The 26,171-nt window shown below is 30.4% G+C and overlaps 3 protein-coding genes and 1 non-coding gene across 4 annotated transcripts; 3 read left to right on the top strand and 1 right to left on the bottom strand.

Moving 5' to 3' along the window:
• Nucleotides 1–417: 417 nt before the first annotated feature.
• LOC118051053 (uncharacterized) lies at nucleotides 418–4,883 on the top strand. Its single transcript, XM_035061579.2, has 3 exons — nucleotides 418–834; nucleotides 2,816–2,907; nucleotides 3,120–4,883. The coding sequence occupies exons 1-3, from the start codon at nucleotides 685–687 to the stop codon at nucleotides 3,526–3,528; spliced, it is 651 nt and encodes a 216-aa protein (XP_034917470.1). The 5' UTR covers nucleotides 418–684; the 3' UTR covers nucleotides 3,529–4,883.
• A 4,956-nt stretch (nucleotides 4,884–9,839) lies between these two features.
• On the top strand, nucleotides 9,840–12,469 carry LOC118051054 (GTP-binding protein At2g22870). The gene is made up of 5 exons (XM_035061580.2): nucleotides 9,840–10,484; nucleotides 10,640–10,709; nucleotides 11,009–11,171; nucleotides 11,562–11,822; nucleotides 12,019–12,469. The coding sequence occupies exons 1-4, from the start codon at nucleotides 9,986–9,988 to the stop codon at nucleotides 11,778–11,780; spliced, it is 951 nt and encodes a 316-aa protein (XP_034917471.1). The 5' UTR covers nucleotides 9,840–9,985; the 3' UTR covers nucleotides 11,781–11,822; nucleotides 12,019–12,469.
• An 876-nt stretch (nucleotides 12,470–13,345) lies between these two features.
• On the bottom strand, nucleotides 13,346–14,421 carry LOC118051055 (large ribosomal subunit protein eL37z). Its single transcript, XM_035061581.1, has 4 exons — nucleotides 14,298–14,421; nucleotides 14,078–14,213; nucleotides 13,684–13,785; nucleotides 13,346–13,568 (listed from the first exon to the last, which is right to left on the bottom strand). Exons 1-4 carry the CDS (start codon nucleotides 14,298–14,300, stop codon nucleotides 13,519–13,521), a joined length of 291 nt encoding a protein of 96 aa, XP_034917472.1. The 5' UTR covers nucleotides 14,301–14,421; the 3' UTR covers nucleotides 13,346–13,518.
• A 6,185-nt stretch (nucleotides 14,422–20,606) lies between these two features.
• Nucleotides 20,607–20,679, top strand: TRNAF-GAA (transfer RNA phenylalanine (anticodon GAA)). Its single transcript has one exon. It is a non-coding gene; the product is annotated as a tRNA-Phe (tRNA).
• The last annotated feature ends 5,492 nt before the right edge of the window (nucleotides 20,680–26,171 follow it).

The following is a 26,171-nucleotide window of genomic DNA, read 5'->3' as shown; positions in this document are numbered from 1 at the left end:
TGATGAATTTCTTGATATTTATATTTTATTCATTATCTATTGGGTAAGAATTAAAATATACATAAACTATTAATTGGGTTTGGGATATCTATATAGATATCTATTATCTACTAATATTATTATTTAATAAAAAATAAAATAGGTAATATATATATGTATTAAAAAAATTGAATGTATCAATATAATATAAATATATATTTTCAATTAGATTTGAGTGGTTTGGGTTTTATCTATACTCTATTTTTATTTATTGAATAAAATAATTATTTTAAAAAATACTTATTTATTCAGGTTAATGGGGTTCAAATTAAATTTGTGAAGCCTAAACCCAGCCCAACGTTCTTACCACAGCAATGTGAAAAGCCCATACAGCCCTTGGCCAAACCAAAAGGTACAGCTTTCCACAGCATTAGCGTTTCCCAGGTAGTGGCAGTCCACCAGGACACTAGTACAACCACATAATGCAGGAACTAGGTCATTTTTGTCCTTTCCCGGAAAATAGGGTAATTCTCATTTTCCCGGAGATCTTGGGAAAGAAAAACAAGAGAATGAGGAGCGCATCCAACTTTATAGCTAAAAATTAGATTAAAAAGAAACCCTTTTGAATATTCACTAATCCATGTAGAAGAAATCCATTTTTTTTGAAAAAAAAAAATCTCTCTAAAAGAAAATACATAGGGAGATATGTTGAAGTTGTGGAGATGGTACCAGAATTGCTTGGCTGTGCATCCAGTCAAGACACAGATGATTAGCTCAGGAGTCATTTGGGGTTTTGGTGATATAGCTGCACAGTCCATAACTCACTATACAGCCGAGAAATATCGTAAAATTAAGGTAATTACAGGCATAACCTATCATTCAAGAAAATCCCATTTTTTATATGATGGTTTTTTGTTATATTTTGTCTATCTGTTTTTGGGTACTTTGCCTTTAGTTTGGAAAATGAGTATGTCTCAAGTTTTTGTCATTCTATTTGGTTTTTCTCTATGTGTGTATGGATGTATTCAATGTTTGAGGCAAATGGGTATGTGCCATTTTGTTTTTTTATTCTTTTATCTGTTTATTGTACTTCATCAGTGGAATAAAATGAGGATAGACTATAAATCTCACCTTTTATATGGGATGTAATACATGAAAATGTTGTCTATTGATTTGGCATTTGCATTTTTGGTTTTTGAGAAATAAATTAGTTCCTCATTCAGGTGAAACCCATCTTGGGCTGAAATCAACCAGTTCCTCTTGTGATTCCAAGGGCAAAATGGTTTCCAATAAATTTTCTGTTGATGTCCATGATTGAACTTTTCTTTCATGTTTACCATTACAATCTAGAACATGATAGATTCATTTTTATTGAAGATTAAGCCACCTTATTTTATTATTCATGTGCTAAAGAGTTATGCTGGGGAACGACTGTTTTCGAATGTTTGAGAAAGCTCAGAATCAGCATCATCTAGTTTGTTTCGAGTAATGATGAAGGATATACTATCATCATAATCATTATCATCTCTATCCGAATTTAGATTATGATATATGCTCTTGAACTGTGGTGAGCATTTCGCTGGATGGAGGATGTTCAAATCCTTTATATGGACATACTTGTAGTACTTCTATTTAAGCTACAGAGGAACAGCCTTTTACAACTCCTTGTCTTCACAAGATAGCATCTCATCCTTTATTTTGTAAGGTTATATATTCTACAAGGACATCGACATGTATATTGGATTTGATTCTCAGACCTTCTCAGTAGATTAGCCAACACTACTGACTAGTTTCTTTGATGGTGTCCCATGGTGAACAACTCGCAAGTTCTCAGAGGAGATATTACTCTTGTTCTTCATCATCTTCATACTCATTTTAACTTAATACAAGTGGATCTCAACTATATCATCTGGTTACTCAGAATCCCATGTAACAAGTTATTGTTCTTGCTATTAGAAATTGATATCTTAACAATTTCATTGTCTTCATGCTCTTTGTAAATTTTTTCTTAAATTGTCTCACCATGGTGTGCTTGTTGTGTGAAACTGTAGAACCCCAACATGTTCTTCATAAATGGTTTCATAAATAGGTTTCTTGCAAAGAGTACACTGTCCTTTCTCTTCCCCCATAAACATGGTCATTGTGCTGGCTGGAATCTTCAGTCTTTGTTCATCATCTTTGATTCACTCATGGTCATTGACAGAATAGCCACCCCTTATAGCTGCACCCGCACCCTTTAATGGTCCTTGGGTGGTGACATCATGATGTTTACCATCAATGGAATTAGTAGCAATTTGGCATTTAGGGGGATCAAATTATTTAATCTGATCTTGACAGTTCTTTTGTGTTTGATGAAGTGTTTACTGAAGGACAAAAATTACTTAATAATGTCTCAAACTGTGTGTCTTTGAACTGAAATCTGGGTATTTCAATCTCCATTCATCTGGCTGTTGGAGGTGGCTCCACCACATGGTTTAATTTTAACACTCCAAATTTCTGCTTGTTTTCTGTTACTGGGGTCTTGTGTTGTATCATCCTATTGTATGTTGATTGCATGATTTTGCCCGCTTCTGAATTTGCTATTAATGATAATTCTGCATTATTGAATATGCAGCTTTTGATAAACCTGATCCTTGAATTGCATATGATTTTATACAAATTGGAAACTTGATTGTTCTGGGATTAAAAGAACGTGGTGAATAGAAGCTAGTGATTTGCCATGCTGGAAAATGTTTGCAATGCTAAACTTTTATTTATAAGAAAAGAGAAGCTTGTGGAGCCCATAAAAGTTATTTCCACCACTTCACTGTTAATTGATTTCTGTTTCAAATGTCAGGTAGAGGAGAAAGAATTAAAGATTAATTGGAAACGAGTAACGACCACGAGCTTGTTTGGTTTTGCATTTGTTGGACCTGTTGGGCACTTTTGGTGAGTGTTTTCTGTCATTTTCGTCTATACATTTTATTTTTGAAATTGAAAGGAATTTTTTTTTTGAAAAACTTATTTTGAAAATCATGGATCCTGGAGTTAGCACTCCACTACCAGGATCAAATGATTTTAAATTGATGGAATTGCATGTGGTACTCTTATGCAGAGGTGTGCAAGTCATATTTCATTTGTTTCTTGTTAAACTGTTGCAGGTATGAAAGTTTAGACCGATTTATAAGGTCACGACTTTTACTGCGTCCAAATTCCTTGCGGTTTGTTGGTGCTAAAGTAGCACTTGATGGGATTATCTTTGGACCACTGGATCTGCTTGTATTTTTCTCGTACATGGGTTTTGCATCTGGAAAGAGCTTTCCTCAAATCAAGGAAGATTTGAAGAGGGACTTTGTACCAGCTCTTATTTTGGAAGGAGGTATATGGCCAATTGTTCAAGTTGGAAATTTCCGATTTGTACCAGTGAGGTATCAACTTTTGTATGTCAACTTCTTCTGCTTGTTGGATAGCTGTTTTCTATCGTGGCTTGAGCAGCAAGAGGATGCTCCTTGGAAGCAATGGTTAATATCGCTTCTGTCTGGCAAGGAGAAAAAAGATACAGGTGGATGATTTCCTGTCTCAACTTAATGTTTCATTCCAGGCCACGGTAATCATAGTGCATACACAGGTAAGAGAATAAGGTTAAAAACTGGAAAAAAACAAAATCAAAGAAGGCTGAACTGGCAACTTCTATTTTTTATGGGAGCAATTTAGAAAAGTCATAGGATTACTCTTTTGCCTTGCTTCAAATACAAGGAACTTTGTATTGATTGTTTTCTTTAAAAAAAAAAAAAAAAAAAAGATGTCATCAAGTCTTTTTTGGTTAGTGGTTTTGAGATTTTACTAGGTCTCAGATGATATCTTTAGAAACTGAAGTTGATAGGTTCAATTTTCGTCGCTGGAGGCTTCCCCGGTGCTGGAATCTTCAGTAAATTAACATTTGCAACTTATGGAAAACATGACTATCCAGTTTAATTTTTTGGGTGAAATGGGCTTTCATTTCTGATCCCAACATGTTTCTGGAGTCGGAACTTCCAAAGAAAATGCCAGGTACCAAATGAAGCACTGCTCGAAAGTGTATTCGAGGCACTCTTAATTATATCCCACATTCCATTTTTCTTCCTATTCTGTTACTTCTAATTGTAGTTGTGGTGTTTGATTAGTGTTTATTCCAAAACCAATTGAATGTGCAATGCAACAGGACACTGTTTTGTAGTGCATTATGCAAATTGCAATGAATAACACCTTCCATGTACCACCAAACATATTGTGCAAGCACATGCATATGAATTAGCAGATATATGTGCAACTAGTTTTAGGGCTGATTGCCAATTTTGATCTTCTTCATTTTCTTTTGTTTTAATGTAATTTGACAAAAAAGCAATGCTGTTTCCCAGCACATTAGCGAAATGCCAGTTGCACGCATGCTTGATGTCTCTGAACTAAAAAGGACGCTCAAATTTGATAGTTAAGAATCAACAAAAAAATGGACATTAGATCAGTCATTAAAACCTAATAATTCAGCTCTAACATCATTACTTGAGCCGGTTGGTGGGTTCATGCTCGTTGGTGGTTCCAGTGTAACAACTGAAGCCATCCTGCGTACTGCCCCTTGCCATGTTGAAAATCTTCATGTTCCTCGTATTGGTAGGTACTGGAACTTGAACTTCTTGAAGAACCTTGCATTATGCTGTGGAGGCCTGAATATTCCTGCTTTGAGATCATCTGCAGACTTTCCGCCTTCCAAAGCACGAACTATCTGTTTGATTCAAAACAAATTCGTAACATTTTGGAAGCATCATGGTATGTTTGCTTGTTCTTTCAGTACCCATCAAACAGAATCACAACTACATTTAGTTTCATATAACAACCAAATACTGATTACTTAACGGCAATCCATCTGCGATAAGTCTTCCTTGTTTGGTTTTCGTATAGTTTCTTGATCTTGAGGGACGCATTTTATGCTCAAAACCACGTTATTAGTTGGCTGGAGGTGTAATTATAATATATTGGACATGATAAAGCAAAGGAAAGTTAAGAAGAGTTGCCTGGCTCGTTCTTGGTCGGATCCAGGAAGAAGGGTGCACACAAGCAGCAGCGCAAGCAGCCATGCTAGCCATCTCACTGCTATTATAATCTGTGCCCAGTCATGGATCGACAAGAGCTTCAAAACTTCCATCTTCCAGAGCTTGGATGAGTAGAGGCCTAGCCTGTAACGCTCATAGATCGGGACGGAGTTTCGACAAGGTCTCAAGCATACATTAACTAAGAGGCATGTCTAGAACTTGAAAAATAGATTCAGAAGCCATGTAGAGGGAACTCACCCAGGCAACCAAGCTCTCATTCATCACTGATTCTGTAGTACTGATAGGTGGATGCCCAGTTATAAGCTCCAATTGCACAACTCCACAGGAATAGAAGTCTTGACTTTTCCGTCAGTTTGCCTCTTATGCAGAGCCAGGTAGCTGAAAGCATTGTAAGCATGTGTTGAGGTTGAGGAAGAAATGCAGGTAAGCATGTGATGCCCACTAAAAATTTTCAAAGAGAGCAGAACTAATTTGGTATGGCCCGCGAACCAGCGGTGCTGTCAAAAGTAACATGATTTTTTAAATGAGAGTTTTTAAAACTTGCATTAAATTCTAGATGGGGGTTTAACTATGAAACTTAATTCCTAATTAATTTAATGTTGAATGAAAAAATCGAAAAAAAATACCAAATTAAAAATTTGTCAAAGTAAAAAAAAAAACAATAATTAAAAGAATAACGATTAAATCTGAGAGGAAAAAAATATAGGTAGATGAAATTGTAAACAAAATCAATTTTAAAAACTATCTCAAACAAAAAAAAAATAACAATAAAAAAATAAACACTAAATCTAACACATGAAAAAAATTAAAAAAAAATAAAATTAAAAAAAAATTCAATTTAATAAATTAATTCATCTAAAACAAATAGGAATCAAAATAGTATGTACCAAATCTAAAGGAGAAAATAATTTAAGGTTTGCCTTGAAATTTTAAATAGTCAGATGCAAAATTCAAGATAGAGAAAGATAATAAAGAAAATAAAAAAATATTATCAGTACAAAACCTGAAATATGTTGACCACACACACCGCAACAAAATGAAGGGGTCGCTGACACAACTAAAAATCACAGCAAGAGGTGATAATTAGTCACTAGACAACTTTGTAAGCCCTATAAAAAAGGCGTGGGGAGTGTCCACATGCAGACACATGCAACTCTTTATTATTGTTATTAATTTTCATATTTTTTAAACTACCAAGCAACCTTTAAGTGAACTTCAATATTACCAAAAAAGAAAAAACCATAATAAATGATGAAAATATCATTAGAAGATAACCTTTATTTGTTTTAAGGGTAAATAGATCATTTAACTATGCAAAAAATTTTAAAAAGAAAAAAAAATGTAACATTCCTTAATTTTAAACATGTTTATATCTTTTCATCATCAAGATACATAGAAAAACTAGGATTTATATATATACTATCGATCCCTACCATAAATTCAATAGAATTTACCTTGTATTTAAACATACCAAGTTATCGACATTGCTACAAATCCATGTAATCAATCTAAAGTCATGGTTCAACCTTCATGAACTTTCATACAATAACAACATAATTTACATTCTCTTTAATGACCCAATATTTTTCCACATTAAAAGTACTTCATCAAAATAAAAGGAGTAATTAAATCCTATAGATTAAAATAAGTTAATTACAAATATTTTTCTTTTAACCTAAGGGATACAAAAATATCATATCAAATTCAAACCTAACATATAGAATTCCTAAGGTAACTTTTAAGCAACTTAAATCTAGTTTACTTTACATTACAAGCATTAGTGACAACTTAATAGAATAAAAGGAGAATTTAACTAATTTATAATTACATCATTAAAAACATAAAAGAAAGAGAAGAAAAAGAAAGAAGAAAGAAATACTAAACAATTCTAATGCTCCACACGAAATTGAGATGCACCTGAAAATTAGTATAACATGCAATATAAATGAATTAAGGAATTAAATTATAAAATTCATAATTTACAATTACTCTTTAATGCCATATGTTCAATTCTAATCGAAAGTTTATTATTTTAGTTTAATAATTATACATATTTCACTGTTACTCTTTTCAATTGATCGACTGTATCATTTGATAATCTTAAATAATTAATCGATTTGTGCAGTATATCAAATATTAGTTTAGTTTTTCATCAAAAAATCAATTTCTTACTCATCCATTTTCTACCTATCCTAACACAATTTAACCCAAATTCCATAACAATTGGAACCAATTCAATTTTTTTTTTCTATTTCTAAGTCTAGGCCAAAATCTCATTTCAAAGGGGAAAAACATGATTTTCTTCAAGTTTTCCACAATTCTCATATCACTCTTTTGTTTTTCATATCTAAGAACATAATTCTAAAAACAAAACACTATTTCAAGTAATCTAACTCATAAAACTCAATATTTCATATTCTACACATTACTAGCTAAGCTTTAATTTGTGCTAAAACCAAAACCAATCATGATGAAAGTAATTCTTACCTTCCAAACACAAGATATAAAAAAGAAATTGCAAAGGAAATGAAGCTTTCTTCACCTTCTCTTCTTTCTCCCTTTAACTCCTAAAATTCTCACTTTTAAGTTCTAAACTCAAAGGAAAATCTTTAGATTTCTAGTTTAGATAATCTTAACCTCTTTTTAGTCTCTTAATCTAGCTTAAAATCATGATTTCATCCTCATAATTTGATGAAATAAATGAAGAAAAAAAACCCTAGCTCTTCTACTTGTTGATCGCCAGCCATGGCTTAAGAGAGAGCCATTTATATAATCTCAATTTAAGTTATTTACAATAATACCTTCATATTTAACTCATGTGTTTTATTTCTTATTTAATTGGATACTTCATCTTGATCCACTTTTAAAATACTGTAATTAAAAGTTTATTTCATAAAAAATTATTTTTAATTATTTATTTTTCTTTTGTTCTAAATTTTATGTTGACTCATTAGGTTTGATTTCTAATTTTTTTTTTTACTAACACCGTAAATTTTCAAATCAGTGTTTTGCAAAAAGATCATCCAAGCAAGTTCAATTTTTTTTTTAATCTTTTAAAGGTAATTGATTAATTTCACTGTGCAAAAAATTATAATAACACCAATTTATCCAAGTGTTTTTAGTAATGACAAATAGCTCATGTGAAAAAGACAAAATAACTCCCATAAGATATCAAAATATTTTTCTAATCCATAATTTGTTATGTCTTGGTCATAATGTTTTACTGAACTCTTTTAGAATTTTATGTAACAGCCATTATTTAACAAAATTATGCATAACATCTTATTTTAATAGGATATAAATTATTGGTTTTGTTGATAAATTATTGACATGAGAAAAATTTCACTGCTCATCATAGTATGATATTATATATCTTAAACTATAATTGTCATTTAGTTTCTGTATTGAGTTTTTTTTTTGTTAATATTATTTTTTAATATTTATCAGCACATATAATTATTAATTTATTTTATTAAAACATATGTTGAATTTTCATTTCCCAACTATATTATTTTTTGATGTTAAGAAAAAAAATTAAAAGCACCTATAAATTTTTTTTCCTTATAATTTAACTTTTAATATGACGTTTTTATGTTTTATGCAAAGATCATTGAAATAAAATAATTATAATATTATTTCATTAAATAACTTTTGGTTTTAAATTTACTTTTAAATAAGATTATAATAATTCTTTATCTTAGCCAATGTTTTTTTTTTTTTTTTGTGGCAGTTGTTTATTTTTTCGACTTTAATCAAACATTTGTTATGATTAAATATGGAAGATTATATTTAAAATGATATTTTATTAGAGATCAATTATCATATATAAAAATTAAAAAAAAAAATTAAGAGCTCTTTGTGACGCATGATATAATATCTTAATCCATATTTATCTCTTAATATTATGATTTAGTTTTGGTTAGTATTAATGGCCTTTTCTTTTTAATTTATTAACATATATAAATTTTTAATTAATTTTATTAAATGTACTAGCTATCTAACATTGTATTTCTCACCGGGTTGGATAATTTGTTTGCCACATAAAAAAAAAATATGTTAAGCTTTTCCTTCACGTCTTTTAACATAAAAATTTCCTAATTGTCAATAAAAAAAAATTCTTATGCATGCCTTAAACTAAAAAAAAATTAAATAAAATATCGATCAAAATATTTGATGTCATTGACCTAATTATATTTAATAAATTTTTTTATTAGAATCAAAATTTCTATTTTAATCAAATAATAATAAAAATAAATACACACTGTGAAAGCAATTAAATAAAATAAGTGAATAAAATATTATGTGAGATTGCATATAATATGAGCAAAAGTGAAATCAATTATATAAATATTAAAGTATAACTAAACAAATAGATTTTTTTATTATATATATATATATATATATATATATATTAAGATGGAAGTCTTATTAAAAATAATTATCTATAAATTTTTATTATCAAATCTAGTTTATATATAATAAATAAAGGAATAATTAAAAAATCCATCATGTAGTTAGATATAAATTTTTAATTTTATTTTATATTTTTATAAATTACATTTAACATTCTGGATTAAACCAAAAGTTTAAACAAAATATATTATTATGGATATAAACTGTTATTGAATATATAAATTATATAATGAAAAATATAATTTTTAAAAAATATAAAAAAAAATAAAATAATCAAAGTAAATTTAATAAATTACATTAAACTCAATTTAAGATCTGAAATTAATTTTTTTAATTTAATCGGTCAAAATATTCAGGTAAATTCAAATAATCTAAGAATTATTGGGCTAAGCCTAGCTAAACTATCCGCACATCTTCTCTTCCCTAGTCAGATTTCCCCTCCGGCGGCACCCTGCTTCGTCAAAACCACATCAGACATAGTAGCTAATGCTTCCACCCTTTTTAAAACTCCAAGGCAACCCAGAGTAATGGCTCTTTCTCGGCTTCCAAAACTTCACTTCTCTATATTCACTCACCCCCTTCCATCTCCATACACCCATATCAACCTTCCTCTCATAACCAAACTTAAACTCTCAACCCTTTCCAGGCTCAAATCCTCGGTCACCACAACAGAACCCATTCCCTTCACAGAAGCTCACAATTTGTTAGCACTCCAAGAACAAACCCAAACCCAATTTTCACTTGACAAACTCTTTATCCCACCAGACACTGAGGTTTCAGTCAATGAGAATAGTAGTGGTTTAAGTGCTAGGGTTTTAAAAGGGTCTAATATTGTGCTGAGTAAGTATGCAAGGGATGCACAGATTGTTCAAGCTGAGTTTATTAAAAGTAGTGTTAGAACTGAAGATTGTCCTTCTGATGGTTTGCCTGAGTTTGCTCTTGTTGGAAGGTCTAATGTTGGCAAATCTTCTCTACTTAATTCTATTGTTAGAAGAAAGAAACTTGCGCTTACCTCGAAAAAACCTGGTTAGTTGATAATAATGTCTGTTTTTTGTAGCATTTGTGTTTTGACTAGTGAAGTGACTTGTTTTGAATTTTTGGTACTCTAAAGGAAGAGACTTTGTAGCTTAGAACTGAATATTATTTGTGTTTTTCGAATTTGGTTTTTGTTCTTGGTGAAGGGAAGACGCAGTGCATCAATCATTTTAAGGTCAATGATAGCTGGTACTTGGTGGATTTGCCTGGATATGGGTATGGTTTCAATGCTTTGGTTCGTTTTAATCATGCACGAATTTTGTATAGGTGCAATATCGAATGCTGTTTTCAGGTTTGGAATCTAATTTATGGTGAGTAAACTGAGTTTAGTTGATAATAAACTTAACTATCTGTTGATTGGTGCTTAGAAGTGCCTATTTCACTTTCTCAAGCATCATAACTAATTTTATCCACTTCTTTCTGTTTAAATGAATTTGATCTTCTGTTGTTGATTTATCTAGTTTGTCCATTTCATTAAATTTGCACTGTTTTGCATTTGTTTCTGCTCTGAACAGGTATGCATCCGCGCCGCAGGAACTTCGAACAGATTGGAATAAGTTTACCAAAGACTATTTTCTCAATCGCTCAACCTTGGTCTCAGTATTCCTTCTTATTGATGCTAGTATTCCTGCGAAGAAAATTGATCTTGAATATGCCAGTTGGCTGGGTCAAAATCAGGTGAAATCTTCTTTCTTGTTAGATGAGATAAAGGGAATATATCAATTGATGACCTGCCGCAGTTAGCTTCTTGAGAAATATTTTGCTGACGATGCATGTGCAATTTCCCCCCCTTTTGGACACTGCTGATTTTGGTTAGGATGTTCCAGACTTAACTTTGCACGAGCAAACACTTTCCAGTGGCTTCAGTTGCATCTTTTTTCCCCTGTATTTATAAAAATAGACTTTGGGGTTTCAAGTCTTGTATAAATATCCATTGGAGATTAGAAACTTGCTAGAAGTTATTTGTAGATCAGATGCCTCTCCATTGGAGATACCACTTGCGATCTATATCCAAGTCATGGTTGGAGGAATGGGAGGATGTCTAAAAGTTAATTTCTTGCCTTTCAGGTTCCCATGACATTAATTTTCACCAAATGCGACAAGAGGAAGAAGAAAAAAAACGGAGGGAAAAGGCCGGAAGAAAATGTGAATGAATTTCAGGAGCTGATACAAGACTTCTTTCAGACAGCACCTCCTTGGATTATGACCAGTGGTGTTACCAATCAAGGTCGTGATGAGATGCTACTGCACATGGCTCAATTGCGAAACTACTGGCTCAAACACTGAGATAAAAGAATGCAGAATCAAAAGCTTTTCCCTTGTCCCCTGGTAAGTTTCCATTTACATCATAGACAGTCCATTCTAGTAACATTGCCATTGCTTATCGTGGCAGGATTTGCTGCTAAATTCGAAATATGTCGAATGGATTACAAGTTTTATACATTTTGTTGAATTCCATGCATTTGATACCCCATATGTGGGATGGAGACCCTAACCGACTTGAGTTGGCTGTTGTCTCTAACAGTTAGCGATGGTGCTCCGGCAAGTTCCACTGTGCTAACCAATTCAAACGAAGAGTGAAAGAACATATAGATGGGAAGAGCCGGACAGGCAAATACATGGAAAATTGAGTGGTTGTTTGCATGGAAGGCTGAACGGTGTCACCTTACAATATATATCGTATCGTTGCTGCATTGATACGAGGGCTGTGCTGGAGTGGTTGCAAGTTCTGCTTGCTACAAAAGTAGAGAACCTATTACTTGCTTATAATGCCTCAGATTTACTCTGCTACTGGTTTAACTGAAGGACTCAATGAGTTTTGATGTTTAAGTTGATTAATTAATTAACACTCTGGCTGAAATGCTTGCAAAGCATCGAGTGCCACTGCTGTTTCCAAATTTATTTTGGCTTGGAGAATGAAATGAATAGATACGATACTATGATCTATCGAAATTTCTTTGGGTTTCCATGGCGGATTTGAGTGTTCTTGCAAAAATATTGACAAATCATTATTTATGCCAAAACGGATAAGATGAGCAGGATCTGCGGTTTTCTGACTATTCATGAAATTTTCTACAATTTTTAAATTTTTTTTATTAATGTGTTAATATTAGAAATAAATTTTAAAAAAATTAAAAAATATTATTTTAATAAATTTTTAAACAAAACCTAAAAACTGCATCTTATGGATGCAGAATTGATTTCCCATGTTCATATAGCCAAACGGGTTGATACAACAAAAGTTGCCAGTTGATTGATTATAAACGCTATCCAACTTAAATCAATCACACCACCACCTTATGGCAGGGATAAATCAGAAGATGGCGAAGATCTATCAGATTCACCGAAATCTGTTTCTTTTCCCTTGTTTTCTGAACATGGCCACTCTCTGCTTAACAGGTCTCCAATATAAAACAGAAATCATGCAATGGAAGAGGAGCTGTGAGACAATGCACACATAGAAGTGAGACTCCAAGCTCCTGACCACAACAGACGTAGTCAGGCTTACATTGCTCAACTGATATGATAACCTGAAAGCAGACTGAAGCCTGACCTTGAATAGAGCATCGCTCAAGAACGCATTCCATAACAATAAAATTTATCAATACCAGAACGTAAAAATAAGGCCAGCTAGTTCCAGCTCTGCCATTTTTACCATACATCTCAATCAAAGACCCGTTTAGCTAAGATACCATGATGTTTAAGAAGCCTGCACTGTGACAATCACAGTTCATCATCTTAGAAACACCCACCCCCAATCCCCATGTAAATGCATGTTCAAGGAACAACCTAATTGCAACCATTTTTATTGGATGGCACGTGGCGTAAGAAAGTTGGATATTAGACGAGCGTGGCACACAAATAAAAGGTGATCACCATTCATTACCATAACAGAAGGATAAACATTTGTAACTCTCCATTGTTGAAAACAATTCCCAGTGTCTAACAAGGAACAACAATTCAAAACTTCTTGTTTGCAAATTCAAAAACATTGAAATAAAACACGCTTTCGCCCTTCTAACACTTATGATGAAGCTGCAGCAGCTCCTTTGTTCCTTGGAGTTGCTTGAGTACCTAAACAAACCAAAAAAAATAACAGAACATCAAAACCAAAACAAGAAGATAAATTTACGTTCACATCACATGAACAATCAACAAATTTCAACAACAAACAGAGTTTTAATTTTACCTTCTCTAAAGTTAGTCTTGAACCTGCGTGGCAGGTGACGGAGGTACTTCATTCGGCCAGTTCCAGTGGTCTTTCTGCGAATAGCCTTCTCACTCCAGTTATCTAAGAAACAGGTACCAATAATTTCGTCACAAATTAACAAATGATTTACTGGAATGGAAACAGAGCTGCAATTCTCATTCTTAAACTCAGATTGAATAAAAAAAGGTCTTAAGCTGGTTAAAGTCGATCAAAATACAAATCACAAAAACATTAAAAAGATTCAAGGAAAGCAACAAGAAAATAACAAAATAAATTAAGAAGCAATGAAGAAACCACAAATCTTGCTTTAAGTAATAAAAAATTAGAACTTCTATGAAGCAACTCTCGATCCATTAGAAAGGGTGCAACTTACATTTTCTGACACGGGCAGCAGGAAAAGCACAAGCACTGCATCGGCTTTTCTGGAGATGAAAGCTGCGGCGGCCGCATCGCACACAGAGGGTGTGAGTCTTGTTTCTTCTCTTACCAAAACTTCCTGTTCCTTTCCCCTACAAAACAAACAAACAAACATGTCGGTAACACACCATCAATCAACAAAGCAATTGTTGTCACATGGAAGGGAAGAAGAGTACCATTTCTTCTTCTTCGGCTGCAAAAACCCTATCACTGGGGAGGAAAGTTTAAGCTGACGGCAGAGGAAGGAATTTATATAGTGAAGACTTAGGGTTTTCTTAAGAAGACTTGTCTGGGCCGGTTTTGAAGTAATATGGGCCTACGTTTCGGATTTCATCTAAGCGTTGGGCTTATTCTGTTATCTTCAGTCACAATTGGTTTAATCTCTTTTTTTTTTTTCTTTTTTTCTATATCTGTTTTCCCCTACAAATACAATCAATATATTATACTTTATGAAATTTAAATTAGTCTGCTAGGTGGATTTAAGATCTAGTTAAATCTATTTTAGATGAATTTAAAAAAAAATAAAGGGAGCTGACATGATTTAAACTCATTCAAAAACATGAGTTGTTTGTATTTCGATCGACTTAATTAAAATTATTAATATTAGTGGTCAATAGTTAATAATAATAAAAAAAAAACTTAAATTGAATTTTATCTTGCTATAAAATTGAAAAGAAATTCTAGATGAGATTTTAGGATTGTTTGTTTAAGAAAAAATTTACATCAATAAATATTTAATATTTAATAATTAATAATCTATCAAATATATTTTATTATTTATAATTTTTATTAATCCTTTAAAAAATATGTTACCAAAAGTCTCAAAAATGTTTCTTATGCCTGATAAAATCTATTTTTTAGTAGTAAAGGATGCTTCAAAACAACTGTTTTTTATTTCTTTAATTTACTCCAATACCTTGATTCATTAAAAATGAGACAAGTATTAAATTAAAAAATAATAATCGAAAAGTAATATATTAATTTTTTTGATAATGAAAAGGTGATATATGAACTAACTTAATTAACACTAACAAATATACTAAAAATTATGGGATGTGAGCTGTTATATATATATATATATAGTTTTGGCCATCCAATTTTTTTAATCGTTGGTTCATTCTAAAAATTTATTTAAGGATATTTTAATGATGAGTAACCAATTTTATAAATAAAAATTTATTGGCTGTTAAAAATTATAGGGCGTGCATTGTTCATATGTGCATATGTTTTTTTTTTTTTATCATTAAAATTTTTTAATTATTGTTTCATCCTTTCAAGTTAAATAATCGTGATTTTAGGAGTTAAAATGTCTTTAATTTATATTTTTTTATGCACTCAAAATAAAATATGTTAGGATATTTTAATGATGAATTGAAGACTGATTGTATAAAATAAAAATTCATTGGTTATTAAAAATAGAAATTAAAAAAATACATTTCAAATTTAATAAATAAATAAAAAAAAAACAAACTCCATTTCTATATTAGCATAGAAAATTTCAATTTGCCTTTTATACTTTTTAATTTATTTTTTTGTTGGTCCTTGGAATGTTAACATTTCAAATTTCGATCAAATTTTTTATTTTTTTGACACTTTAATCCTTAAAAATTGAGATATTAGAGAGAATGTCACTAAACATGCTGAGCATTGAGAAAGTTAATGGTTGTTGACATTTTAGTCATTAAAAAGAGTGATCTGTGTCAATGGATTGAAATTTTCAAATGGATTTATTGGAGGTGATTTATGTTTTCCTCTCACAATGTTGAAAAAGTAGGTTGGGGTCATTAAATTTCTTTTTGATTCAATTATTTTTTTAGAGAGATTAAAGTTTGTTATGTGGCTGCGAGTTTTGAAGGCTTCTAGAGTGTATTTTAAGATATTTTTAGGTGAAAAAAAAGAAAAGAAAGAGTTAGAAGGCGTTTGTTTCTCGGGAAGTGGTTTTCAGAAAATCACTTTCCAAACATTTTTATGTTTGTTTGTCATTAGAAAAGTTGATAAAAGAAAAATTTGGCTTGGTTTTTAAGAAAAGTATTTTCTTTTTATTTTGGACGGAAAATATTTTCTGAAAGTTGTGAAAAATTTAGAAATGTTATATTATTTGCTAATTATATCAAATTTGATCCTCAAACTTTTGATTGTTATATATATTTTATTTTGAATATTTTTTTTCAATTTCATCCCTTAGAATTTAATTTTTATATTAATTTTGGTCCTCATTTTTATAATTGTTATTTGCTTTTCCCTTATCATTTTTTAATTGTAATTTTTTATCTACTAAATTTGACCCTCATTCTTTTGATTATTACTTATTTTATTTGAAATAATTTATAAAATGATTATTATTATTATTTTAATTTCTTCATCTTTCATTTTTTTTTATTTTTTAGATTTGATCTCTATTATTTTAATTATTATTTTTTTATTTGAGATAATTTATGAAATTATATTTGTTTTCAATTTCATTCTCATTCAACCTTTTAATTTGTAAGATTTATTCCTCATTATTTTAATACACTTGAAGAAAAATATAATATCAATAAGTTATTTTCCAGCCATTTTTCATGACATAACCAAACACTGGAAAATATTTTCCAACTTATTTTCATTATATTATCAAACATCGAAAAATAATTCACTTTTCTGGAATTTACTTTCCAAAAAAAAAATTACTTTCCAGCAAACAAATATGTGTGTTTTAGGGTTTCAAAACTAGGATCTTAATTTTTTATTAACCAAGATATATGACAAATTTGCAACAGAAAATAACATTTTTAATTAATAAAAAAATATCGATGACAAATTTGCAACAAAAAATGACTTTTCATCTAGTATAAAAAAGAAAAAGAAAAAGAATATATTGGAGTGTATGTGTTAGTTTTCCTTTAAGAAAAATCAGCAAGAACACGTGGGCCTAGGTTTTTTGTTCCAAGCTCACCTAGGCCATGTTTGTTTCCTTGAAAGTAGTTTCCGGGAAACTATTTTTCAAATTTTCCTGTGTTTGTTTGTCATTAGGAAAGTTAGTCAACGGAAAACACTTTCCGGTCAACGAAAAACACTTTCTAGTCAATGGAAAACACTTTCCGGTCAACGGAAAACACTTTTCAGTCAAAGAAAAATTTAACTTGGTTTTCAAGAAAGTGTTTTCCCTTTAGCTGTGTTTGTTTTCTGGAAAGTGGTTTCCAGGAAATCACTTTCCAAACTTTCTTGTGTTTGTTTGCCAATAGAAAAGTTGGTCAATGGAAAACACTTTCCAGTAAAAGGAAAATTTGGCTTGGTTTTTAGGAAAGTGCTTTCCTGAAAAATTTGGGGGGGAAACACTTTCTGAAAGTTATGAAAAATTTAGAAATGTCATTATTTGCTGATTATATCAAATTTAATTGTTACTTATTTTATTTGAAATAATTTATGAAATGTTGATTATTATTATTTTAATTTCTTCATCTTTCATTTTATTTTTAATTTTTTAGATTTGATCTCTATTATTTTGATTATTATTTATTTTATTTGAGATAATTTATGAAATTATATTTTTTTTTCAATTTCATTCTTATTCAACTTTTTAATTTGTAAGATTTATTCCTCATTATTTTTAATAAACTTGAGAAAAATAAAATATTAATAAGTTATTTTCCAGCTCATTTTCCATGACATAACCAAATACTGGAAAGTGTTTTCCAACTCATTTTCCATTACACTACCAAATATCAAAAAATACTTTTTCAGAATTTACTTTTCTCGGAATTCACTTTCCAAAAGAAAACTACTTTCCAGCAAACAAACGGAGCCCTAAGCTCATGGCTAGTTGGCCAGGTGAGCGGCAATGCATGACATCTTTTGTTTTATTAATTCTTTATTTAAATTTAAATTATTACCCTCTCTCTCTATTGTTTTTATATATAAAAAATGTTTAGTTCACTTGTTTCGAACACTAGTCATTGTTTTATAATTATATTGTAGTTTTATAGTGATTCAAAGAGATTATTATAATTTATTTATAATTTTTTGTTTTCTTTATATTTAATATAAATAAAATATATTTGAATGATGCATTTCTAAAAATAAAACTATTTGTTCTTGGAAAAAAAAAATCTCTAAGATAAAAAATAATATATATTTTTTTATTTGTAAAAAAATTATTTTTGATATCAATAAATTAAAATGATTCAAAAATATAAAAAAAATTAAAATTTTTATAAAATATTTTTTGAAACACACTATAAATAAGGAGAGCTCACTCTACATCGCAAAACAATGCATCTTAACACTCCTAATAAAATGGTGTGTGGCTATGCGACAGCTGCTATTTATTTTTTTCAAGCTCAATAATTCATTATTTGGTTATAAGTAGTGGTTGTGGTTTGGCTAAGGGGACCCATAAAAAATAAGGTTTAAATGTAGGTTTAGTTGAAGCAATTTTTTCATGCTTCTTCCTACTGTGTTTTTGTACAGGGGAGACTCTCCAATGGTCCAATGTTCACTTAATTAAGTGACCAGTGGAGATCAAAACTCAACTGTTCACTTAATTAAGTGAACAGTGGAGTCACTCTCCATTATTCCGATCGGTCCGAGTCCGATTCGAAACTAAATGCATTGAATCGGGTCCAACCTAGTAAAAAAAAATAATTTTTATTTTTTTAATTGTGTTTTATTTGAAAAATTAGAAAGAGATCGTTTGTTGACGTAGCATTTGCAGAATTTGATCACAATTCCAATTGTGTTCTTGCTGGGTCTGATCCAGTTAAAAAAATTCAATTTTTTTAATTGTGTTTTATTAAAAAAATAAAATTAGAAAGAGATCACTTGATAACGTAGCATTTCCAGAATTTGATCGCAACCTCAATTTTGTTCTTAATGATATTTTACTTGATGTTGCTGCGCGCTTAAGAAACCATGAAAAATGTAGTTCTTGTTGGATAAATTTCGTATGTTAGGAAATTGCACATAGTTTGATGGAACAATAAAAAATATTTGATATTAATATTATTTATTTCATGATATAATAGCAGTGGTTAAATCTACAATATTTAAATTAAAAACCATCAATATATATATAACCTCAATTTAAAAAGTATTTTTTTAGAGTGTGTTTGGTATTGCGGTAGCTGTTGTGGTTGTGGTTTGAAAAAAGTTATTTTATAAAAAATACTTTTAATTGAGGTTGGTTTGAAAAAATAGGTGTTTGGTTAAAACTGTGGTTAAAATTGAGATTGAACAAAAAATAGTTTAATGTGTTTGGTTAAGAATGCTTTTGAAATTAAAGTTATAAAATAATTTTAATATATATATATATATATTAATATTGATGGTTTTTAATTTAAATGTTGTAGATTTAACTACTGCTATTACTTCATAATATAAATAAGACTTTATATAAAATTAGATAAAATATTATCAGGAATAAAATTAAGTTGATATTACAGTGCAAGTGAATTTAATTCACTCTACACTAGTTTTTCAGAAAAAAAAAATATTGTTTACATGACAATATGAGTAAATTTAATTCACTTTAAACTAGTTTTTTTTTTAAATATACAAAAATAAACACACTAAAAAAAAAAAAAACTATTCACGCGAATAGTGCAAGTGAATTGCACTGTGCACATAAATGCTGAATTTCAAAAAGCAACCAGGAGCTGCTTCGTGAAATTAGCGTGCATAACGTGAATTTGCATGGGTCTCCACCGAAATTAAATTGCGTTTTTAGACATAACCAAACATAATGTTAGCTGTGGTTGCTTCAAACGTAAAAGCAACCACGCAAATAAACGGCATCTTAATTAAATACATTAAATCACTTTTTGTTCAGCTTCAATTTTAACAACAGTTTTAATCAAATATATATTTTTTCAAATCAACCTTAATTAAAAATATTTTTTATAAAATAATTTTTTTCAAATCATAATCATAATAATTATCATAATACCAAATACACTCTAGATCTCCATGCGATAGTCCCATGGAAAGCAATTATAATTTGAAATATCCCATTATAAATTTAGAATGTCTCAACTCTTTAAAGTAAATCCCTACCTTTGCTTCGCTCATGTATGCATCATGGTGACTTGGTGATTTGTCGTGCTTTTCTCAGCAATTTAATTTCAAAGAGAACTTTCGCATCAACTGGAGTCCTTCTCAGCCACAACATCAAATTATCGATACCTCATTGGCCCATGATATTTTTTCATCAATTTTCCTTTTTTCTGAAGCTTATATATTATCTGAGAGATCTCCATATTATTAATATTTAAGATTCAAGCTCATAATCTTTTCAGAAAAAAGAAGAAGAAAAAGATGAACAGAAATCTATACTTGGGTTGTATTAGTTTTACCCCCCCTATCTTTTTTTACCTAAATAATATAATTTAAATCAACATGAAAACTGACAACAAAATAATTTATGATCGTACGGACCACATAAGAAAAATTTCAAATTAAGAATCTAGTAAATATAATATATATAACAGTAAGAGAATAAGGAAGCAAAAGCGGGGATAGCTCAGTTGGGAGAGCGTCAGACTGAAGATCTGAAGGTCGCGTGTTCGATCCACGCTCACCGCATTTGAATGTTTTTTTTTCCCATTCGAAACAAAGTAATTTTGGGCCCTTTCCTGATTTTACTTATTCGGATCTTTCCTTACAACTTATTAAGCCCAAAGCCCTCACTATTAACCTACCCAACATAGCCTTGATAGGCATGAAGCAGCCTTCCATTTTTTGCATTGCATTAAACTTCAAGCACAAGAACTCAAGAAAATATTTCTTTCTAGATATTCGAATTGAGATCTATACATCTTTTTTTTTTTTTAAAAAAAAAAATACATTGACAACCGATTTGATAGTTTCTATCAAATGGCCATATCGTTTTCAATCTTTCCCCGGAAAGAAGTTGGAATTTTGCCACGAAATGGAACACAAAATCTCACCCTTGCTAGTTTAATACTAGCTATGTGACCCACAACCATTGCAAGTCATATATTTTTATTTTTTATAAAATATTTTTTTTTACATAAATTTTTTTAATGTATTTTTGTAGTTCAAAAAAATTAACAAATGAAAAAGTTTATACACACATGTAATCAAATAAACTAAGAATTGAATGTGCTAATAAATAAATAAAAAATTATTAATAACACTTAAAAATAAAATTTGAAAAACTGAGTGACAAATATAAATCAATATATTTAATTTTGAAACATAGAACATTTACCTGATCATGTTTGCTAATTAATCAAACAATAATAAAAATAGACAAATATATTAAATTGATTGAATAAAATAAAAAGAAAAAATGAATAACATGTAAGGCTACACATATTGAAAAAATCATCTGAAAATAAAAATTTGTTATTTTTTCAAAAGATAGTTTATCTATACAAAAGATAAAAACAAAATTATAGATGAATCAGAAAAACCTCTCTAAAAATTAAACGCATAACCAAAAAATTAATATTATTTAAAAGAGGTTCTCTAAAAAAAAAAAAAAAAGGAGTACAAATGTAAATATAATTATTTTTTTATTTATTTTAAAAAGCATCAATTGAAATAAAAAAATATGGGAAAAAAAAGTTTAGGAGCTGCTAGGCCTAGAAAGTTAGGCCAGCCCTAACCCATTTAACCAGGGCCTACGTGTGGGCCCGCGTTGTTCGCCTTTTTTTTTTTTTTTTTTAATTTGCGTCGCGTTGCCTGTTTGGCCCAAATTCTGGCCACCATGGTGGCTGAAAAATAGAGGTGTATGTGTTTTGTTTTGTTTTTACCTAAAAACCTGTTTTTCAACCCGTTTTTGACATAAAATACCTATAAAATATCTTAGAAATCACGACAAATCTATCAATGGCTTAAAAAAACTCAAAAACCGCCTAAAAAACAAAACTCGACCTAAAACCAAAAATCAACCTGAGCTCATCTCTTTTTTTTTTTTCATGAACTTTTAAGGTACAAAAACACCTAATATGAACTCCCCTAATCAAATAAAATAATTTGACAAAAATCCTGCATTTTAGTGGCCTAAATCGATGCCAACGACAAGTTTCTCTTTTTACCACTGGAATCTAGCGATCCCTATCTTTCTCCTCTCAACAAGGGATTATAAAATAACAAAAATAAATCTCTATACCAAAATAAAATTGGAACAATTTTGAGGAACCAAAATTGTATAATTTGAGTGATTGTTTAAGTTGGAGGACCAAAGTGTATTTTTTTCAAAACTTATGGTACACCATACATGTTTGCCGCATTTTTCATTTCGGTCTCCCCTCTTCCTATTTCACCATTTCATAAGAATTTGAAATCAATTGCTCCTTAAATAGGACTAAATCAACCCAAAAAAAGTTTGAGCATCAATTTTTTTTTTTTTTTTACACAGTGACAAAAGCACATTAAAACTCCCACGCGCTTTAGAATATAATATAATTAAAGGGAATAATAATGTGTATGGATCTTCGTACTAGGGGTTGTTTTGAGTTGTGTTCTAAATGATGTTTTTTTTTTAAAATGATGTTCTTTAAAACTTTTTTTTTCTCTGTCAATATCATCCTAATTATGATTTAAACATTATAGGATTCCTTGAAGCTTTTAATAAGACTTATTTAGCAAGTTTCCAATCTTACACCATCATTCTCATATTAAATGCAAAAGCTTAATCTTTTTCAAATATTTAGATTTTCCATAATGTTTGTTCAAAACATCGAGATATGAAAGAAAAATAATGTAAATAGTAGTGTTTTTAAGAACTTGCAATACACACATGCATGCATGAAGACTAGTTTTATAGATTGATATTTAATTGAGCTTTAAAAGATGTGTCCCTTTACTAAATATTTTTTTTTAAATAACAGTAAATAATGAAAAAGCCAACCTAATTAGAATAAATTTACCTTACTTAATAGGAAGATGTTTGCATTAAAAAAATACAAATGATATTCAAGTTGCTACATATCTATAATATCTTGATCAAATATTACATTATTATTAATCACCATGTTATAATAATCAAAATTGGTTTTATGTTCATATGTAATACTGTTACTCAACCATCATTAACTAATGATCAACAAAAATCTATTTAAGATAGTAATAAATAATACTTTTCAACACAAAAAATAAAATATCCTTTTCTAATGAAATAGGGAGAGCATCTCTGGAATATGAAAAATATTGTTTTATATGAATAAAAAAACTCTGAGAAGGTGTTCAACAATCCACTGTAGCACATTGGGAATTTTAAAGATGATCGAGATTCACCTAAAAGGTTGCGTAGGATGAATTATTGTAATAATGTTGAGAGTTTTATTATTTACGCTCTATCTAATCTGAGAAATATTAATGGAGACGATATTAAATATCTATGTAAGAGGTGTAAAAATAAAAAAGTTTCTTAATTCAGACATTGCAACGATCCTCTACAAAAGAATTCATAGAGAAATACTTGTATTGATTTGCACACGGAGGACTATATGTTCCTTACGAGACCGTGGTAGAAAGGATGACTGGGTTAACTTTTAGTTTTAGCAATGTGTATGGACTTATATATGACAATAATAATCCTTATATGAATATGGTTATGGATATGAATATGATAGGAATGAATTGAGGTTATGCATGTGAATGCTCAATTATAGACGAAGAACCAAATGCAGACGTGACCAGTTTTTTTAATCTTTTGAAAGATTCTGATGAACCATTATTAAATGGATGCATAAATCACAATAAATTATTGATCGTTGCATAAGTGTTTATCATCAACTTAGATCACGGATTGTGTAAGCTCGGTTATGATAGAATTGTTAAATGAGTGAGAAACATTTTACCTTATGATGAAAGAGATCTTTTATGTTGTTAAATCAATATAATTTGACATGTGTTCAAATATGTTGTACTATCTTGAAAATGCAGAGTTGATTGGGTTTGATTCCATATAAAACTTAGATTCTTCTCAATTACTTATAAACTGCAAATGTTATTAATGTCTCCAATGATTGCTGAGCACATGACATGATGTGGTAGATGGAGTTATAGTGCACTTATCCGATGGCGAAGCTTGTAAACATTTTAATAGAGTGAATCATTAATTTTTAATGGAATTAAGGAACATATATTTTAGGTTATGTATAGATGGATTCAATCCATTCGGGTCATTTGCCGCTCCTTATTCTTGTTGGCCGGTGATACTCACAGTTTACAACTTGCCATTAGGGATGTGTATGAAGTCAAAGTTCATGTACCACCCATCTGTGATCTTATCTCCATCACCAATCAACAAAGCTCTTCATACTTAGCAGTGAGTCGTTTATATTTTTCATTAAGATGGGTTGTCCGAGCCTGTACTCATTGGTCTTACATCATTGTGAATTCTAAAGTTTGAGTTCTTAGAATCGATTGCGAGCATCCAATGGTCAAAACACTTCAGGCCATTCAGAAGTTCTTGGCTGTAGTGTTAGGAAGTTCATACACTCGATTTTTATCGCGTCCACTAGATGATCCTACCTCTAACCGCAAATCTGGATCAAGATCCGGATGGGTCAAAGGATCATCCCTGTATCTCACCTTCCACTGGCTGTTATATGTATCATCGAAAGAAAAAATAAATTCATCAAATTCAAGTGTCGCACCCTTGCGGCGGAGCGCGGCGGAGCGACGACTTTCAATTGAATTTTGGGGTCTTTTGTTTTAATAAGGGAGTCGCCACCTAGTATTTTGGTTACTAGGAACCCTAACTGGTCTTTCAGAGATTCTAAGGCAAGGGACTGGTTGCGTAAAGGGAAGGTACTAGCACCCCTAGTACGCCTTACCTAAGGTAAGCTGCTTGGTGTTTGGTTTGCTTTATAATTGCTATGGTGTTAGTGTTTTCTAATCCCATCAGTTTTTCTAGGTTTGATTCAAATAAAATTTAATAGGATAGAAATCCAAGGAGATTCCATGTGCTTCGAAAACTCATTTTTTCCTTAGTATTTCAAGAGTTTGCGACTCGTAAATCGCAAGGAGGAGGGACAAAAAATTTAGAAATCTAGGGCGCTAAAAAAACCTATATTTTTTTAGTATTTTATACTCTCATGGCTCGTAAACCGTGGAGGAAAAAACAAATAAATTGAAATGTCCTCGATTATAATCAAGGCTTTTTTTTTTCAAGGATGTGTGCGGATTTATTACTCCCAATAATATTTTGGATATTCATCTTTTAAGGATTTCTTTATCCAAACATTAGCGGTGAATAATAGATGAATTCCCCCCAAAATAGGATTTTTATATTTTTTTTGGAATATTGACCAATACCCTTTGGAGTTTTACAAACATGTTGTAAAATCCAAAAATGCAAGAAAATAATTTTTTTTTTGTTGTGTTTACGAAATCCATGCGAAAACACCTTTGTCGAAACTTCAAATATTTTTTTATATATATAAAAAGGAATTCAAAACATGTTAGGGTATTGGCTGTATGCAACATACAAGAAAACTTTTTAAATTTTTTTCATCGAAACACATAGCATCACAATTAAATGTAAACACCAAAATGGGAAGTAGCAAACCATCATTCATATTACAAGAACGACAAGAAACTTGAAATAATTCATAACAAAAATCATTCAAAGCCAAATCAACTTAAAATTTTGTACATTGGAAAGGACTAAGCACGTATGGATGAGGGAGCCAAAGTTTTGAAACTGAAATTTTAAATCGAACTCCTATTGCATATAACCATGACTTAATGACCTATTTCTTTTTAACAATATAAGAAAAAAAAGTAAACTGCTATGCTAGTTTCATACAACAAAAAAAAAGCTTGGGACGACATGCTTTTATAACACATATATATCATAGACTAGAAACCAAAGCAAAACCTGGCTGGCTATTTCAATAAAATGGAAGGACACGAATAGAAAAGGGAGCTGCTGATGAAGAAAACAAACAGCCCCCTTCCTCGGTTCCTTAATTCTGTCATGCTAGTTTCATACAAAAAAAAAAAAGAAAAGGCTTGGGACGACATGCTTTTATAACACATATATATCATAGACTATGAAAACAAAGCAAGACCTGGCCGGCTATTTCAATAAAAAT

This window comes from Populus alba, chromosome 18 (assembly GCF_005239225.2).
Source record: "Populus alba chromosome 18, ASM523922v2, whole genome shotgun sequence".
NCBI classification, from domain to species: Eukaryota; Viridiplantae; Streptophyta; class Magnoliopsida; order Malpighiales; family Salicaceae; genus Populus; species Populus alba.
Note: the sequence above shows the minus strand (reverse complement) of the source record. Positions and strands in the feature narration are given on the sequence as shown.